Raw genomic sequence first — 17,552 nt, 5'->3', positions numbered from 1 at the left:
GATAGATAAGTAAGTGAAGAATGGAAGATAAAGAAATAAGGAAGTAAAGAAGAACTGAATATAAAAATAAAGGAAGGCTCGAACTGATTCCAAGAGACCGGTATAGGAGACCGGCTCGAGGAACAATGAGCGGTCGGAGTCCAGGCACTGCCTCGAGCGCTCCCACCACCCGCCTGCTCCTACTCGCCGAGTCCTGCGCGACGAATTTGCGCGCACGCTATTTTGCGCATCTTCCAGTACTTCTAAATATGCCTGGCCAGAATTTCCAATTTAGTTTCCGGTTTAGTTAATACTGATCTAAAGGAATCGACCAATCTTGAATTGACCAAGTGTGTTCGAAAACTTCCCGACGGTTACTCATCTCTGTATATGAAACTTAAATCATAAACTGTACTTTAATGAAAATGTAAATGACGGGATTCTAGTAAGTTTATACTTCTAATAAAGTATATTTTGTTGACGGATAACTGACGAATTGTACACAATGTTGGAAAAAACTGCATCTCCCGAAAATCAATTGTCTAAAGAAGATTATTTAATATTAAGGGCTAAGGAAGCATTAGCTACTGATGTCTATGCTGCCAAATCTTGGTTAATAACAGCAAAGTCTTTATTTCCACACAGTGTTAAAGTTCAGGTATGGTTATTTTCGGTATATTACCTTGTTCAGTTAATCTCAAAGAGATGTCTATTAGATTGACTATTTTTAGTTTGAGGCATATCGAATTGAGAAGTTGTCAAAGAATGTCAAGGAAGCAGCAAAGTGTTTCAGTGAAATGTATGTATTTAAATGGCACATTGAAATACTTCTAAAGATATGAATAATCATTGACGTATGAAACAGATTTCAGAATTTCCCTGACGATCGTGATATATGGAAAGAAATTGAAACGATGATAGCATGTCTACGTACAGAACAATCTGAACCAGAGAGTGAACTACTTTGTCAAATGTTTAAACATCTTCCCAATGATCTTCAACATAGATTACTGATAATGACTGCTGACCACAGCGAAGATACTATGGAACACTGCAAACTTTTACTCTTACTGCTCCGTAGATTTCCACAAACAATTGCTACACATGGTGTAAGAAATTTTACGAGAATTGTATAGATATATGTATAGATATAATTTTTTTTTATTTTTTAGCCACGTTTAGTAGAAACTCTTTTAACTGCTGAAAAGCACAGTCATCCAGGACACACAGTAAACGGTTTTAGAAGATTATTGGCTTGCGATGCACTTCCTCTCTTGGGAGCTGCACCAGTGGAACTAAATCGTCGTTCAAGCTTAAGACTTCTCATAAAAGCAATAGAATTCTATTTGGCATATATACAACAGCCACCAGATACACAAATACAACAACCTTGGGATAGATTGTTTCAAGTTGTGGAATTAATAGGCAGCAAATTAGGGTGGGAATTATGTGGACTCTTTGCAACACCATGGAACCGTGAAGCTTATACTGAAAGTCTACAGCAATATGCAATTACAAATGCCACTGGTATGTGTGACGAACTAGTAATACGCCAATTGCTTATTTCAGCAATAGTTGTACTGCTAAGGATACTAAATGAACACTCGACATTGATCAACAGTGGTGAAGTTACATATTGCCTTGTAGAGGCCTTTGGAGAACCACCAGTCCCAGTTGCAGGTAATAATATACATTATAAGATACTCTTACACTTAAAAAAGTGTCTGTTACAATATATCATTTCAATAGTAGAACCAAAGATAAAAAAACGCAAGAGGGAAGATGTGCCACCTTTGATGATAACCAATGATGCTGAATATAATGGAAATGGTATATCATTAGCAGTAAAATTATGGGACATTTTACACAGTACAGAGTATTTACAAAGGGACACAGCCAAGCTTATTCAACAAATGCGACTCGATAGTTGGCTTAATCATTTTCTAACTGATCTAACCATGTACAAAGGTTTACATCATGAAGCACTAGGGAGATTATCCCAAGAAGGTACTAATCTCACAACTCACTTGAGACTAGCAAGCACTTGCTTTTTCCTCAAAGATTACAAGGTAACACAATAAATTTAAGTATATTTAATTTTACTTCATTATAATCTTCTATTTATCAGGCTATGCTAGAGTATATTGTACTGATAGCAAGTGTACTACCAACGACTCGTGGCAAACTGTCTAAAATCTTAACTGTCTCAGCAACAAGACATTTGCATTATCTACCACTCGCAAGGTATCCCATTCTACAATACTGCTGCAGATTATTGCTGGCAGCAATAAAGGTACAGTTATTATATACAATCAAATAAATAAAATATTCTAACGTATTTATTATATTTCTATAGGAGAATTTCTCGTTGCCTGGTAGTGCAGCGGATTTAGCCTTAGGCCATGCGTTAGTATTAATGCAAATGGATTGGCCACAGGAAGGAAACACTTTGTGCACTATCACAGAACGTATTATCAGTCGGGGAGCGTTTAGCTATCCCTTATTTCAAGCATATATAATTTGTGTGGATATTCTTGAAGAACTGACATACCTGTGGACGGAACATGGCGGCGGTGTTTCTTTGGATATCGCTACTGGTTCCGGACTTTTGCAAAGTAGTTATCAATGATTTTAGTAATTCGAATAACATCTAATTTGCATTGACTGTATCCCTGTGTTCCATCAGATCGTCGTATCACTACACGTGGAGCTGATAAGGGTGTTCGTGAAGAAGTCAAACAAGCAATGAGACGTCAGGCAGCACGCGATGGTGTTGATCCGATTGACGAATTAATTCAGAGATTTATTCTGAATGAAAAAGCGGCTATTTTACACAGTCTGATAGTTCAATGAGTGACACAAGTAAAAAATATTTTTTATGAAGGAGCCACACAGAGATATAGACTAGACACGAGTGTGAGTAAAGCACTATATATTTTACAAATCTCATATTTATTATTATGATTTCAACGAAGAGATTGTAAAGTATTTGTTATACATTTAATAAAAATTATATGGTATATCCATAGAAGTGTCCGCTTCCGGTTCGTTTTTCAAAATTCAATTTTAATTTCCTATTTACACGAGTGGCTTATGAAAGCTTCTTCTATTTCTGTAATTGCATCTTTTTCTGTCTTCCCTTACGATACCTCCTGTTCATCGATTATGCGTATATGTATTTATAATTTTTTGTACACCTTGCAATATTCCATCAGAAACGCAACGTGATTGCTACTAGTTTTCCTTTTGTTTCATGCACAGAAATCAATAGGTACTACGCGGATGTCCAAGACATTGACAAAGCGACTACTACTGGTCGTACAAAAATTAGTAGTTGATTGATAAGATCTCAAAATATCCCAATACTATATTCGAAATGCTTTTTGTGTACTATGTAAATCGCTTGAATCGCGTGAGCGATAGAAACTTGAGCTCTCATGCGTTACACATTCTACCTAATGTAAACTCCTAACTGTAGTGCACTCTGCAGTAATACTTTAATACCAGGCATGAATGAAGCGATTTGACTGAAATCTGGTCCAGATACAAGTTGCGTATGCAGATTCAATCCACCTGTATAATTTCCAGTTTGTATCATTTGAGATATCTGATGAAGTCCTTCTAAAGTACTTTGAGATAGCTGTAAAAAATAATAATTAAAATTCTGTTGTTCCATGGAAAGATAAATTTATAAATTGATTTACCTTATTTTCCCTAAGACAATCGTAAAGAACCTCGAGCTTTCTGGTAACATCGTCTATCTTTCTTTTAATTTGCTTAAAAAAAAATTTTTTACATCATTTTATTGAATCTGCTGTTTTTTTAAATAATGAATTCTAAACTTTGGAGAATTTATTTACCGGATTTTGAGCATTTTCATAACACTGTGCTTTTAGTTCATCCAGTACTGTCTTCAAGTGGATGTGCTCGTCTGGGATTGGTGCTTTTGGTTTCTCGGGTTCTGGTGCTCGTACGATTTGAGCTGGTTGTACCGGTTGCATGGGTTGTAGTTGTTCTATGGGTTTGTTGTAGGCAGCTGGAGAATTGGAAATGATTTGACCGTACTGTTGCGGCGAATTGTATGACATTTGAGAGTCCTGATAATAAGCTTCCTGTGGCATCATCTAGAAACAACAAAAATGGCATTAAACAATAATTTAATGTATGGAAAATTCATTTGGGTATAAAATTCACAACTTACATTAACTTCGGGTTGAGGTGCTGCCCCCAATAGAGGATGAAAAATTGCATTTTGTGGCTGGAATTCGGTCTTTGCCTAGAAAATTAATATAATTATTTAACCTATGTTAAAAGAGTGTTTTTTTCTTCGTTTTCTGATCAAAACTTATGATTCAGATAATTGTATCTGTAAAAAGTTTAGGCATGAATTTATAACATGTAGCATTGTCATATCGTCACACGGCACGCATGAATAATGATATTATTGTGATGTCAAGGGATTTATGACAATTCATTATTACACAATAATTTGGCCAGACTGTCCTTCCGGTCTATGACAAAAGTTATTGTGCAAACATACAATAATATCTATGACATATATAGTATTTTTTGTAATCAATTATCAAGAGACACCGGAACTCTCTAACACATTATAGGATGGCACTCTGAATAATGGAAATCGACTACCTTTATACTAATATTCTTCGAATGCTTTTCTTTCCACTTTCTGCTACCAGCATGTTCGGCTGACATTTCATTTTTGTTGCACAATGCCAGTACAGGCTGTATCGTATATATAAAGTATCAGTAACTTGAAAATAATATTGTCTGATCATCTAGTGAAAAAGTTGTACAGTGATGCTTAGACTAATTTACACACGAATAAAGATATATTTACCTGTGCTCTGCTGCACTTTCCAACAGGTGGATCATTCCATCCGGATGGTTGAGAAGTTGGTTGATACACATCATCATTCCCATAGTTTTGTTGCTGTGACTGTGTTTGTGCCAATGGTTGAGACATGACAGGATTGTACATCTGATTCTGTGTAGAATTTGTCATCGATGTCATGATATTAGGTTGAACCGGTTTTGTAAGTTCTGATGCTGCTGGACTGAACATAGTATTTTGCGGCTGACCAGGATAGGAGGAACTTGCAGACATAGGCGATTGATAAGAAGCTTGTACTGGGAAGCCAGGAACTGGTGAAACTTGCTGGGAATTGTACAAATGTGATTGCTGAGAGAACGTTGATTGAACGCCGTATGCTGGGCTAGATTTAACGGACGGATCAAGGATGTATTTCGATCTTGACTGCGGTCCAACGCTGGATGGTCTTGAGCCACTCAAACTTGATCCAGATGCTGCAGTTGGTGGCGGTAGAGCTGGTTGAGCAGCTGGTATTTGTCCATAATTAGATGAAGGATATTGATCTGAATATGCTGGTTGTAATGGTTGAACAGGTTTCATTCCATATGGTTCTGGTTTTGGAGAGTTATATTGATTCATGGGATTGTACGGTTGTTTCGTTGGTGCTGTATTCCAGTTTGAAGCTGGCGTTGTCGGTAGTGGATTGTAAGGATTTGGCAGTGCTTGTTGTGGCTTTCTTGATTGATCATAATAATTTTGAGTAATTGATCCTCTGGGCAATACTCGTTGCGGTTCTTCCTGAATGTAACCTAATGCTCTGCAGAGACGATCTTTTAATGCAACTATTTTTTCTTCTTGACTGTTTTCCAAATAATTTAGAGCAGCCTCCAGATTTCCTTCAGCTGCTAACATTTCAGCGTATTGTGACAATGTTGTTGCTATGTTTCCTTCTATTCTTATCTCCCTTATACCTTGGAGCTCCAGTGCTTTTTGCATTATTGTTACTAACTCTACATTTTCTTGAATACTCCCCTTAGACGCTTCTATTGTTTTATTAAGATTGCCTGAACAGATGTAGCAAATTTGTGCTTGCCTTTTCAGATTAGGATTGTCGCTAGATGCTAGTCGGTCACCCAGCATGTCTGAAATCCAAAAAATATTGTTTTTAATAAAAATGGAACGTTAAATGATAATAGTTATTAATTCGTTATCATTTACCACAAAGCGCAGAACGTTCCTCCGCATTGGAATGCGTGAAGACACCGACCAGTGCTTCTTTCCAGCAATTAATGTCACAATTCTTAACTATGTCAGCCCAATCCTCGCTCACTAGTGAATTAATTAAAGAATTGAGAGCACCAGAGTGCTCCGAAAAGTACCTATATTGCGTCCGGGCAAGTAACTCTGGTCCTCCAGTCATAGAAAGAATTACGGCATCCGCATATCTCTTACTCGAGAAACATAAAGATACAGCTGCTTCAATATTGCCCAATAGAATCGCTTGCGTAATAAGTCCATCCTCATCTATAATGTCATAAAGAAATAAATAACTGATCTGTCAGAGACAATTTTAAAAAAATATGACAAATACCATCCGAAGTGTTAATTTTAAAACTGTGTTCTGTGAGCTTCGCAGGCGCAGGAGATTTCCTGTTATGTTCTTGTTGTGCAATGGCGTCGAACGCTGCGCTTCCGTCTAGAATATTTCCATTTGGGACCTAGTATCAAAAAGAAATACGGTTGTTCTCTTATCTAATCATCCGCCTCCTTTGTCAAATGACTAATTAGTTAATATTTGTTAGGTACTAACGCTATCTAATTTAGCCAGTCCATCCGTAATGGTGTCGACGTCCTGCTGAGGAACGTATTGATTCAGCTTATTTGTCATTGCTTCAGGATCATAACCCAGAAGTTCTAGTAGTTCCCTAGTGACGTTTCCACTAAAATAAGCACCCACGCAGTTCCATACTCTTCTGTCATGCTCATCAGTTGCGTTATCAGCTTTGCCTTTGCAATAGTCATTATATTGCTCGTTTTTCAGCGCAGTTTCCAACTCATTGGAACGCTGAATCAGATCTGGGTCTGTGATAACTTGGGAAATGAATACTTTCCTGTTTGAATTAGCAGGCAGATTTGGGTCAGCTGGTTCGTTTTCGAATATCGTCAGTTTGCCACCAAACTGTGGAAGCGTAAAATGGTTTAAATAAAAAATGCATCACATCTATTTTGACATATTGCCATATACATACTCCAAAGGATGCTCCGAATGGTCTCTTCAACCATTTTGGTGCTTTCTTTAATAGTACTGTAGGTTCCTGGTGCACTGCTGGTGGTGCTTGAGAAAATGGATCCATTCCTGGGAAGGAGTCAACTATTTTTTGAGACGTTTCGACGGAAGTTTGTTGTTGGCCTCCTAATAAGGAGTAGACAACTGCGTGGCCGTCGAAACTTGTGCCGACGATTAGACCAGGATGACGTGGGCACCAAGATACGTCAAAGTTCCATTGATTTGTTTGCGCCAGTTCGCATATTACTTCGCCATTCTGTGTATAGTGCAAATCATACGTGATAACGCTGACACAAACGCTTTTGGGTAATCTAATACGGGTGGTATTGTGCATTTTTACTTACTGGTGCATCAGAATTTGGATTCCAGCATAATATCCTGTTGTCCTTGCCACAACTGAGAAGCAGATCAGGATCATGTGGGTTCCAAGCTATTGAGAGAACTCCTCGCTGATGACTCTGTAATGTTTTCAGTGGTGAAGTTGCAAATCTTAAATCCCATAATTCAATAACTGGCGACTGATCATCTTCTGACGCCAGACACAATTGTGTTGCTACTTCTGGATGCCACTGTACAACTTTCCAGCGTACCTGAAATGAGTGAAGTTATATTAACGATGTTTAGGACAATATATTAATTTTTTGTTAAAAACATATTACCCTGGAATTAGCATCAGTGAGCTTGATTATTGGTTCATTTTTTCTTAGATCCCAAATAACGCAACGCTGTGGGAATGTGGAGGCTAGGATATGCTGAACTATAAAAAAAATATTTTTTATATTGTTTTTTGGAGATTCTATATGCTTCGTCTATACCTTGTTTGTTCCATGCTATATGTTGTACGTCTTCTAAGGGTTGACTTTTCGATCCTGGTGTCATCGGAGTGCTCGTATTCACAACATCCCATATATAAATTTCACTCTCTGTTGCTCCTGTGGCTAGCAGGTTTGTTTGGAAAGGATTAAAATCCATAGCCCTAACTGGGCCTGTATGTCTATCTGGGCTACTTATTAGGCAGTTACTATCATTGGCAAGGAGTTTGGCAGCAGAATAAATCTTTATTATCCCATAATCACAGCCTCCAACGATCATACCTGCTGCATTCTGCCCATAAGAACCCCATATGATTTTGTGAAACCTGAAATCCAAATGATTTTATGAAATTTACATGAACACTTTTAATTTTACATATCCTCTAAATATGACATAAAATCATTCTCAACCTGTGCTCACTAGGGATGCTGGCTTTGAGTTCCATTTCTCTTCCTGGTTGCCGCAATCCAAGTTCATAAATATCTAAACTAGCGGAAGTACTAAAGCTAGCATCCAGCTGTTGCGCAGCAGTCCCAGCAGCCAATAATATGGGATGCTGTGCCTGTGGAGACCATGCCACATTCACAGTCTTTAACAACTCCTTTACCTTCATCTTGACAACTGGAATAGAAAGCCTGAATTGAATATAAATATAAATCTTAAAAAAAGTAATGTTCAATAATTCAAATATCACAAAAATTATCATCACACTCGACAAAGTATGTTAACAAATCAGTAAAGCTGTTCCACATCATGACAGTCATTGACCTTAATAGTTTGTTCCAGATTGATATAAGATCAGAAGAAAGATATTATAAAAATCAATAAAATGCATATACATGATAAGATTAACGTTCTTGATTTTAAGAATTACATAATTAAAAAAAATGCACGCAATACTGATTAGATGAAGGTTCACCGACCTAACGTCAGCAGTAACAATGAGCAGAGTTGAATATTGAATGAAATCGCAACAATGTTCTACGATTTCTCGGTATGATAGATTGATACTGTGACTCACCTTTATGTATTTGAAAACCACAAAACAATTAAAACTTATAATGCAATTTGTAATGACACATATACCGCATCAACCCGTCAACTCTTCCAACGTGGCGAGCTGCATGCAGCGGTGAGTGCTGACATCTTCGCCCGTCATTCACTCCAACTCAAGCAGCGTTTCCATAAACAGTAGCTGGTTAAAGAGAACATTCTATTGGTTGTGAGCCAGTTAGTATATTTATGCGCCAATCAAACGTTCTCTATCACCAGCTTGATGTTGGTCTTGACCAGTTGGTACTTTGTGTAGCAAACAGCGCCTTCACTTTTACCAATTTCTCTCATGCTGTCATCTACGATAAAATGTAGTAACTGTAAAACACGACTTAGAGGATAATAGCACTCCTTAATCAACATTATATAAAACTAAAAAGTTTGTTACTCCAAATTTTCTAATTAATAATATCATAGTCAGTGTTCAATCAATAATATTATAAAGAAACGGAGTTGCATCATCATATATTATTTCAGAAGCAAAAAATTAAAAATTTTTAGACTCACCAATTTTTCTCCTATTGTACTCATATATTTTTAAAATCATCTTCATCAATTATATCCAGTAAAATATACTATCAAATATACAAACATTAGTAATTGGAATTATTGATTATTCATTCATTTTACCAATAGTAACATACACAGAAATATATTTAACCATAATCGATTGAAATCATATAAGCACCTCCATATTTGTGGATCCACAATCATCCAAAATGAATGCGCTAGAAGGGTTCATGGCTAATTAATCCTATAGAGAATCTCGATGCAATCATGCTTCCTGCTACCTTGGAGAACCTGCTTCTCCCTTCTTATAGCTGTATAAGAGTATAAAAGGGTGACGTCATTCGAGTGAAACAAGTGTGCGGCAGCCATTCCATTCGTGTCCGTCAGTCGGACAAGGCAGGATCGCACCGAACGATCTACGGTTCTCGATCGCGCTGTGAGCGACAGAATATTTTTATCCATATTCATCCAGTGGCTAGTCGACGTGCCAGACGACGCTTCGTCGTCACGGCGTCGGTATTTATTGATACAGGACGAAGACCGTGAAATGTTCACCGTTAACGAAGAGGATGGATCCTTGATGAAATTGACAAACCCAAAGGATGGTCAAACAGGTCTGTATTCTCTATTATTGTAGTGGGTGAAAGGGAATTTTTTGCGTCATAAAAAGTACACTGTATATATTATGGAAAGATAATTGTAGTATTAATTATGATTAGTTGAAGGTTCTCCAATATATTGATACAGTAGCTTCATGCTTTTGAATTAAGTAATTATTGAATGAAAGTAATACTAAGATTCGTTATTTTTTAATTCTAAGCTTGCATCATTTATTTTAATTAATGTTTACGAAAAGACGATGTATTTTAATGGGATTTTTTTGCTTACAAAGAAACCAGGAATAAGTGCTTGTGTCGCAGTGGTGACCCGACCCGAGGATGATGAGAAACGTCAGATAACGAAAATCAAGACGACCAATTAACGGACGTCGCTGATAAACTTGACAAAAATTTAGTCGATTTGATTCGAGACTTAAGAAGACACGAAAGAAATTTCATAAGAACTGAAAGCGATTCATCGAGAGATGCTGACTACGTATTAAATTCTTTTTTTAAAATGTGGCCACGGTTCAGAAAATTATGTCGAGTATGGACGATCATCTTTGCGATCGCCATTTTAATCGGTATATTATTAATCTGGCCGCGAAGCAAAAGCAATGGTACAGATTATCGACAAGATTATGTTTCATTACGGTAAGTCAAATTTTGAATTCTCTATCGAACGATTGCATTAAGAAAGGTAAAGTAAAATAAAAATCGAGGATTTTAACCGCACTCGTACAAAGGATCGCCTGGCACTAAAGAATTTGTCAGTAATGGCGGGGTAGAATAAAAGACAAAATAAAATATATGTAAGTAGCCAGAAACTCGTGTTGCCAACTGCTGACTTTACCTTTCTGGGTGGCAGACAAAAGAATTCAGGTAACGCGACAAAGAAAAGCAGTCTGCTACCTGGCCACTGATGCAAGCAGGTGCATCTTGTAATAAAAGGAAGTTCTCGTTTGTGGCAGAACTGCATTTCCGTTATTTGAATATTGATAAAGATTCTACAAAATTATCTTTGTTTTTTTTCTCGTTTCAGCTTATTAGATAATCAAAAGGATTACATAGATCGTAGAGGAATTCACGTAGTGGTTGGACATTATATTGGAAATTCTTTGGATCCGTTAAAATCGCCCAACATTACTAAAGGTATATAATTTAATCTTTTTTTTCACAATTCCAGTAATTTCACATATTTGTGGCTTCAATGCATTTTCTTGCCGACAGATGTTATTAACAGGAACATGTTCAGCCCTCGACCGTATGAGGGTAAAAACGGAGAACCGGTTGTGATACCGCCTAAAGATTTACTGGTGATGCAGCAGCTATTTCAAATCAACAGATTTAATCTCATGGCCAGCGATCGGATACCACTGAACAGATCTCTACCGGACGTCCGGAAGAAGAAGTGTGTGGTATTTCAGATAATATTTGTAGCTCCAATGGTCATGGTATAAAATCCAAAATTGGTAAAATTTCCTAAGGTATTTATTGCGAAATTTTTTTTTTCTTTCAGATGCATATTGCGATATGCAAATTTAGATAAATTACCAAAAACTTCAGTTATCATAGTTTTTCACAACGAAGCCTGGAGCACGCTTTTGAGAACTGTTCACAGTGTAATCATCAGATCGCCCAAGTATTTATTAGAAGAAATCATTCTGGTCGATGACAACAGTGACAGAGGTAAAAAAGTGGGATAAATAAAAATAGAATGAATTAATACGATTTTGTGTTTTGTAGAATTTTTGAAAAAGTCCCTGGACGAACACGTTAAACAATTGGAAGTACCTACAAGAGTTTTGCGTTCACACAAAAGAATTGGATTGGTCAATGCAAGACTTTTAGGAGCCAATGATGCCAAAGGCGAGGTTCTCACCTTTTTAGACGCTCATTGCGAGTGTACAGCTGGTAAGTGTATAAAAAGCTATGAAACATTTTTGAATTAGCAAAACTTTATCATTAGGATGGCTGGAGCCGTTGTTGGAGGCTGTTGCGAAAAATCGGACAAGAGTAGTCTCACCAGTCATTGACATTATAAACGATGACACTTTTAGTTATACCAGGTAAATGTTACATATAAGGTGATGAATATTCGTTGGATCATTTGCAAATTTCTTGGTACACTTTCAAAAGCATAATGCTTGTTACCCAATCCCACTTTTACTATTCTATTTGAGCTGTTGCCGCCTTAGGCAATTTAGAGCGTTCTCGTACAGGTCAGACAAGTGTCAATTGACCTCTCACGTGACCAAGATATTAATTATGAAGTCGGAGTACGTGAATTGCTCAAGTATGGTAGAAGATTCACATATCTTGCGAAATTCGAATGGTCCAACGAGCGTCTGGAATGATGATGATGGCATCCTGAATCAAATTATATGTTCCAACTGTATAGATCCTTCGAGTTACATTGGGGAGCATTCAACTGGGATCTTCACTTTCGGTGGTTGACCTTAAATGGCCAGTTGCTCAAACAACGTCGTGAGAGTATTGTGGATCCGTTCAAGACACCAGCAATGGCCGGCGGCCTTTTTTCCATGGACCGGAAATACTTCTTTGAACTGGGCAGCTACGACGATCAGATGCAAATTTGGGGTGGTGAAAACCTTGAATTGTCTTTTCGCGTTTGGCAATGTGGCGGAAGCGTCGAGATTGCTCCTTGCTCTCACGTTGGTCATCTATTTCGAAAATCATCACCCTATACGTTTCCGGGTGGCGTCGGTGACATCCTGTACTCGAATCTCGCGCGTGTTGCTCTCGTCTGGATGGATGACTGGGCTGAATTTTATTTTAAGTTTAATCCTGGTAAGATTTACTAGTAGTTATTATTTCTTCTGTACTTTTATTCAGCTTTATTACACATTTTTTTTTTATTGATTTAGAAGCCGCCAGGCTGAGGGATAAGCAGCAGATTAGATCTAGGTTAGCGCTGCGTGACAAATTGCAGTGCAAAAGTTTTGAATGGTACCTGGACAATGTGTGGCCTGAACATTTTTTCCCCAAAGATGACCGTTTTTTTGGAAAGGTCAGAATTTTGGCATAATGGACTCTTAAAAAGCTAATACTTATGGCTTACTTATTTTATTCCTTTAGATTGTCAATGTGTTTTCTGAAAAATGTCTTACGATGCCCATGGCTAAGGGATCTTTTCCCCAACCCTCAGGATACGCTGTCCTGGAATCTTGCATTTCACCCCCTAATCTGGGTCAAATGTTTGTCATGACAAAGGACAACATTGTGATGACCGATGAAAGCGTTTGTCTCGATGCACCAGAACGGGATACACGTCATGAGAGACCAAAAGTCAAAATGATGGCCTGTAGTGGATTGCAGAGACAGAAGTGGGAATATGACAAAGACGTAAATAAAATTTATTTATAACTCTTCAATTTAATTTATGAAGCCACTGACAAATATTTATATAATACTCTCTGTGTTATTCTAGACAAGAATAATGAAACACGTGAGTTCCGGTATGTGTCTCGAAGCATCTTCAAATAGAGAAGAAGGTCCTGTAATAGCAGCATGCAACAAAAACGTTGAACAACAATGGAGACTGGAAAAGGTTCCTTGGAAATAAAATAATCTCCGTATCTTTTCTATTTATGTCTGACATGCCATGTTTTCATATCATTATTCGTTGTTTTTTTTTTTTTAATATCAAATTCAAATCTTCATTGTGAAGTTGTCAGCGTATAGATAAGGTACGTTCCGTCGAGATATGCTTTAATTGTTATGTTCTACAAAAGTATAGTTTTCTACGATTACTCGATAGAAAAATAATCCATGCTAAAGTGTTGAACTAAAGACTGAATGTAGATAGGAGCAACATAAACGTCTATATTACACAAGGAGTTTGCGTTAGACGAAATGTTATGAATATTTCAACGTGAAGATAGACTCGAAAAATTTGTGACAAATAGAAAAAAAAAATGCCAAGACAATAATACATCGCATTGCAAGAAGATTGTATGCATCTTATTAAATTATCTGTACCTATTATAATTGTTGTATATGCAAATGACTGGCAATGGATATGTACAGTCTGACGAGAAATTGTTGCGTTCACAGTGAAACTGTAATTATTTGAAATAATAGTAGCAAATTTTTTATTCCAATTTTTCATAGTCATTCCTAACCATAGATTATTTCCCATACGTGTAAGGTAATTATGAATTCCCATAACTGCATTTTATTTAAAGTAAAACTGGCAAAACGAATGATAATAGCTTTAAACACTCCCAGTGGTAGTTAAAGGTCATTAAAATCCAAGTCATTAAAAGATTCAGTGCCACGATCGCCTGGAGATTCATATAAGTTAAGCTATATAAAAATGAAGAGAAAACAGATAAAAACCGCGAAGAATCGACCCAACGAGTCCATAATCTCTTCCGTGACTGTACAAAGGCCGTGCATAATGTTCCTAGTAAGTCAAGAAAAAGACCAGGCAAAGAACAAAAAAATATACAACAAGAGCAACTCGTGTTCACGATTAACAGCAGTTTCTCCCAAAATCCATGCAAGTTTACCGAGTCCTGAAAACCCCTAATAAAGCAACTAAGAAGAAAAAGGAAGAGTCAAAGAATCCACAACAAAAACAAGGATCGAACTAAACAAAAAAATGGATTCAGCAATCTAATAGGGTTCTCATTATATAGCGTAAAAATGCAACACACCAGACTTATTTCATTAACCTGCCAAGGATTTCAGCTTTTTTTATGCATACCCGACATGGCAGGCAGATATCAGCTCGAAGGTTAGCAACGATCTTATTTCCTAGTTTAACAATGCCGACTGCATTAGTCAAAAATTTCCCTAATTTCGTAAGATACCGTTCCTCAAAACATTTATACCACACTAACCTTACGTCGCGATCAAAAGATCGGACAGTTTGTTTTGAAAAAAATAAAATAAAAAATAACATCCCCAGAATTCAACAGCCAGGAAATCTAGTCTCTTGCCATAATTTTTCTAACCGTGTCTAACTGGTAGTTAGATATACTATATATATGTACCATCTATATAACTTATATATATACATACCTGCGTTTACTACCTTAGGCAAGTTGCATCTTACCTGGCACAGTTTACGTATCTGGGTCAAAGTCACGTCCTCCAGGAGGCCAAGAAAGCACTTAGCCAACTCGTATCCCAGTGGCGGACCGCTCACCGCGTTCAGACCTCCAGCAGCCAACTTTGGCCGAGATGAGCAACTCTTTATTTATGGAAGCGTATCGTTAACGTTGCTGGTAATTATGACTATACGTTGCTTTGTATCTGACAATATCTTATACCCGAGTGCTATATATGTATATACGTAGTTTGAACTTTGTCAAGCTATGGCTTAACTGTCATAGTTAGGTTAGGTTAGGTTATTATCTGACTAACTGAGTGAGTCCGTAACTTACTGACTGACTGAGTGACTGACTTGGACTGTTGGTGACTTTCTGCGATTTCTGTACGTGGTCACGTCTTGCGTGAATCTCGTCCACATATGAGCGGTCCACCTGTTCCGGTTCTCATACACCTATGACCCTGCCGGACGAGTCCTTTCCCACATTAATTACACGCTTGGAGGTTTAAGTTTTGTGAAAACTCGAATAACTCGCAACGGGAGGAGCGTTTCTTCTCTTTGCTTCGCTTCCGATTTCTACTTGGTTGCATTTGTTTTGAGGAATGTTAACATCTCGTGATATTTTTGTTCTTGTTTTTGTTGCTTCTCCTGTTGGCAGCCGTGGTGAAGGGAGAGAAAGTTATGGAATATTTTTCCTGGTTCACTTATACGGGATGGGTTATGTTGCATTGAGACGGATTGTTTAAAACGAATAATTTTTTCTTCTATTTCTAGGGAATATTACATATCAACATATATACAGTCACCACTATGCTACACAACATGTGACTACGTAGCTACAATTGTTATACGGAAGATAGAGCGATGAACGATCGTGATAATAAAATGCGAAAATCAAAGAAAATTTTTTTTCAATTTTTCTTTTCGATACAAAATTTTTTCACCAAATAAACCGCGCGCTATTTTTTTTTAACTTCAAAAATGCATTTCATTTAGTAATACAATTTTTTTTTTCATTTCTGCACGCAACTTCGCATTGTGCCCAAGGGCTATTCTCAATAAATATTTCTTTTTCGCATATAAAATATCCCGATCTTTCGGCTTGTCGGAAGTCTCGCTAATTCACGTATCCACTTTGCATTCCCGATTAGAAATGCAATTGACGCAGGCATGAATGCAACGAGTTGATACTTACGGCATGTAAACGTTAAAAAGAGTTCAACTAAGTTAACTAACCATTAAACGACAGCATAGCCAATGGCGTAGATGCTCCGTCGGTAAAGGCGTTCCTAATGGTAAATACGTATAAATCGGTAACCTCGAGAACATCACAATCGTATCGTAATTTACAGAAACAGACATTTACGGCGAGTCCATTAAATGTCTCATAGTACATATACGCCTATACATAATACACAGGAAAAAAAAGAGAAAAAAAAGTTCTACAGACAAGTTAATTTACAGAAAAAAAAAAGTAGGAGAGGGAGACGCGCCTTAAAATAAAACTTATTAATGGTATCTCAATGAAATCGTACGCGATGACAATTATCCTTAGGATGATCTAATAATTTTTACCTATATATATATATGTAAATTTAAAAAAAATTAAATTCACTCCTTCCTATCCCTTACAATCGAGATAGCCGAACCGATCTTTGTCACGCTGAACTTTCAGTGCTTGAAATCTGCACATGGGTCGACATAACCTTTCACGTAAGGATCACCTATATGCAATCGAATGACATAAAAGCTCGATGGAACTTTTTTTTTCTTTTCAAACGCAACGAGCAGCATGCACTTTCTTTCGCTAACGAATCCGTTTCTTATTGCATATGGCGCACGGTGAAATCGATTATGAGAGAACTGTCACCGTTTCTGATAGGTGGTACCGTCTTGACCGGTGGCTCGATGACTGTGTCTATATATATGTATACCGTCGGTGGGCTTCCATCTCCTTTTTATCAATTTCTTTTTCTACCGGCTCATTCTCCGCTTTTCTTCTCCATTCGAATCCTTATTGCTCCTTTAATTTTTCTTTATCTACTTTGTCATTTCAGATATAACGCAGCGCATCGAACTTTCGCTACGGGTGGATCCTGTTTCGTGGTTCCCATATACGTATATAATATACATGAGAATTTGTCAAAATAATACATATAGACATAGACATAACGCGTTGCTGTTAAATCAGTAAATAAGAATAAAAATTATTTTTTGAATTTTTTTTTTCGAAAATTCTATTTTCTTAATACGACAGAAGTTTCTTTATATTTTTCCGTGGATTTCATTTTTTTTTTTTTAAAGCGAGTAAAAAGGGAGGAATACAAAAATGGATCTCTCATTACTGCGAGGCGTCCTTTAAGGACCTGAGAATATTTTTGAGAGTCTCAATAATTCCCA

The 17,552-nt window shown here is 37.1% G+C and overlaps 3 protein-coding genes across 7 annotated transcripts; 2 read left to right on the top strand and 1 right to left on the bottom strand.

Moving 5' to 3' along the window:
* Positions 1-57: 57 nt before the first annotated feature.
* LOC107273886 (integrator complex subunit 10) lies at positions 58-3,010 on the top strand. Of its 3 annotated transcripts, XM_025091182.1 has the most exons (9): positions 58-424; positions 547-637; positions 711-778; positions 845-1,088; positions 1,152-1,659; positions 1,729-2,048; positions 2,108-2,272; positions 2,336-2,594; positions 2,666-3,010. In XM_025091182.1, the coding sequence occupies exons 4-9, from the start codon at positions 894-896 to the stop codon at positions 2,830-2,832; spliced, it is 1,614 nt and encodes a 537-aa protein (XP_024946950.1). In that variant the 5' UTR covers positions 58-424; positions 547-637; positions 711-778; positions 845-893; the 3' UTR covers positions 2,833-3,010. The 3 variants fall into 3 exon arrangements, with proteins under 3 accessions (XP_024946950.1, XP_015607981.1, XP_015607982.1); XM_015752495.1 differs by lacking the exon at positions 58-424 and having other exon boundaries at positions 485-637; XM_015752496.1 differs by lacking the exon at positions 58-424 and having other exon boundaries at positions 485-637; positions 1,732-2,048; positions 2,666-2,832.
* A 14-nt stretch (positions 3,011-3,024) lies between these two features.
* LOC107273885 (protein transport protein Sec31A) lies at positions 3,025-9,070 on the bottom strand. 3 transcript variants are annotated; one of them, XM_015752492.2, is made up of 14 exons: positions 8,932-9,066; positions 8,321-8,531; positions 7,913-8,235; positions 7,757-7,854; positions 7,442-7,687; positions 7,060-7,353; positions 6,621-6,989; positions 6,402-6,528; positions 6,029-6,334; positions 4,838-5,952; positions 4,181-4,255; positions 3,840-4,103; positions 3,684-3,755; positions 3,025-3,619 (listed from the first exon to the last, which is right to left on the bottom strand). In XM_015752492.2, the coding sequence occupies exons 2-14, from the start codon at positions 8,521-8,523 to the stop codon at positions 3,431-3,433; spliced, it is 3,681 nt and encodes a 1,226-aa protein (XP_015607978.1). In that variant the 5' UTR covers positions 8,524-8,531; positions 8,932-9,066; the 3' UTR covers positions 3,025-3,430. The 3 variants fall into 3 exon arrangements, with proteins under 3 accessions (XP_015607978.1, XP_015607979.1, XP_015607980.1); XM_015752493.2 differs by lacking the exon at positions 8,932-9,066 and adding an exon at positions 8,834-8,893; XM_015752494.2 differs by lacking the exons at positions 3,025-3,619; positions 3,684-3,755; positions 3,840-4,103; positions 4,181-4,255 and adding an exon at positions 4,567-4,722 and having other exon boundaries at positions 8,932-9,070.
* A 769-nt stretch (positions 9,071-9,839) lies between these two features.
* On the top strand, positions 9,840-14,196 carry LOC107273887 (polypeptide N-acetylgalactosaminyltransferase 3). The gene is made up of 11 exons (XM_015752497.2): positions 9,840-10,087; positions 10,366-10,726; positions 11,115-11,224; positions 11,303-11,483; positions 11,592-11,761; positions 11,819-11,986; positions 12,042-12,141; positions 12,474-12,883; positions 12,961-13,103; positions 13,172-13,438; positions 13,524-14,196. Exons 2-11 carry the CDS (start codon positions 10,590-10,592, stop codon positions 13,656-13,658), a joined length of 1,821 nt encoding a protein of 606 aa, XP_015607983.1. The 5' UTR covers positions 9,840-10,087; positions 10,366-10,589; the 3' UTR covers positions 13,659-14,196.
* Positions 14,197-17,552: the final 3,356 nt, after the last annotated feature.

The sequence above is a fragment of the Cephus cinctus genome, unplaced genomic scaffold (assembly GCF_000341935.2).
Source record: "Cephus cinctus unplaced genomic scaffold, Ccin1 Ccin1_scaffold1857, whole genome shotgun sequence".
Classification (NCBI taxonomy): Eukaryota; Metazoa; Arthropoda; class Insecta; order Hymenoptera; family Cephidae; genus Cephus; species Cephus cinctus.
The sequence above is the reverse complement of the archived record's forward strand: the minus strand, read 5'-3'. Positions and strand labels throughout refer to the sequence as shown.

Excerpts from the sequence above, each read along its gene's own strand:
- LOC107273886 (XM_015752495.1), top strand. The coding sequence starts at position 485 with ATGTTGGAAAAAACTGCATCTCCCGAAAATCAATTGTCTAAAGAAGAT. Across the intron at positions 779-844 it reads GCAAAGTGTTTCAGTGAAAT|ATTTCAGAATTTCCCTGACG; the intron begins GTATGTATTTAA and ends CGTATGAAACAG. Across the intron at positions 2,049-2,107 it reads TTTTCCTCAAAGATTACAAG|GCTATGCTAGAGTATATTGT; the intron begins GTAACACAATAA and ends TCTATTTATCAG.
- LOC107273887 (XM_015752497.2), top strand. The coding sequence starts at position 10,590 with ATGTGGCCACGGTTCAGAAAATTATGTCGAGTATGGACGATCATCTTT. Across the intron at positions 11,484-11,591 it reads CCGGACGTCCGGAAGAAGAA|ATGCATATTGCGATATGCAA; the intron begins GTGTGTGGTATT and ends TTTTTCTTTCAG. Across the intron at positions 13,439-13,523 it reads AGTGGGAATATGACAAAGAC|ACAAGAATAATGAAACACGT; the intron begins GTAAATAAAATT and ends GTGTTATTCTAG.
- LOC107273885 (XM_015752492.2), bottom strand. The coding sequence starts at position 8,523 with ATGAAGGTAAAGGAGTTGTTAAAGACTGTGAATGTGGCATGGTCTCCA. Across the intron at positions 7,855-7,912 it reads TATAGCATGGAACAAACAAG|TTCAGCATATCCTAGCCTCC; the intron begins GTATAGACGAAG and ends TTTTTTTTATAG. Across the intron at positions 3,756-3,839 it reads ATGAAAATGCTCAAAATCCG|CAAATTAAAAGAAAGATAGA; the intron begins GTAAATAAATTC and ends TTTTTTTTTAAG.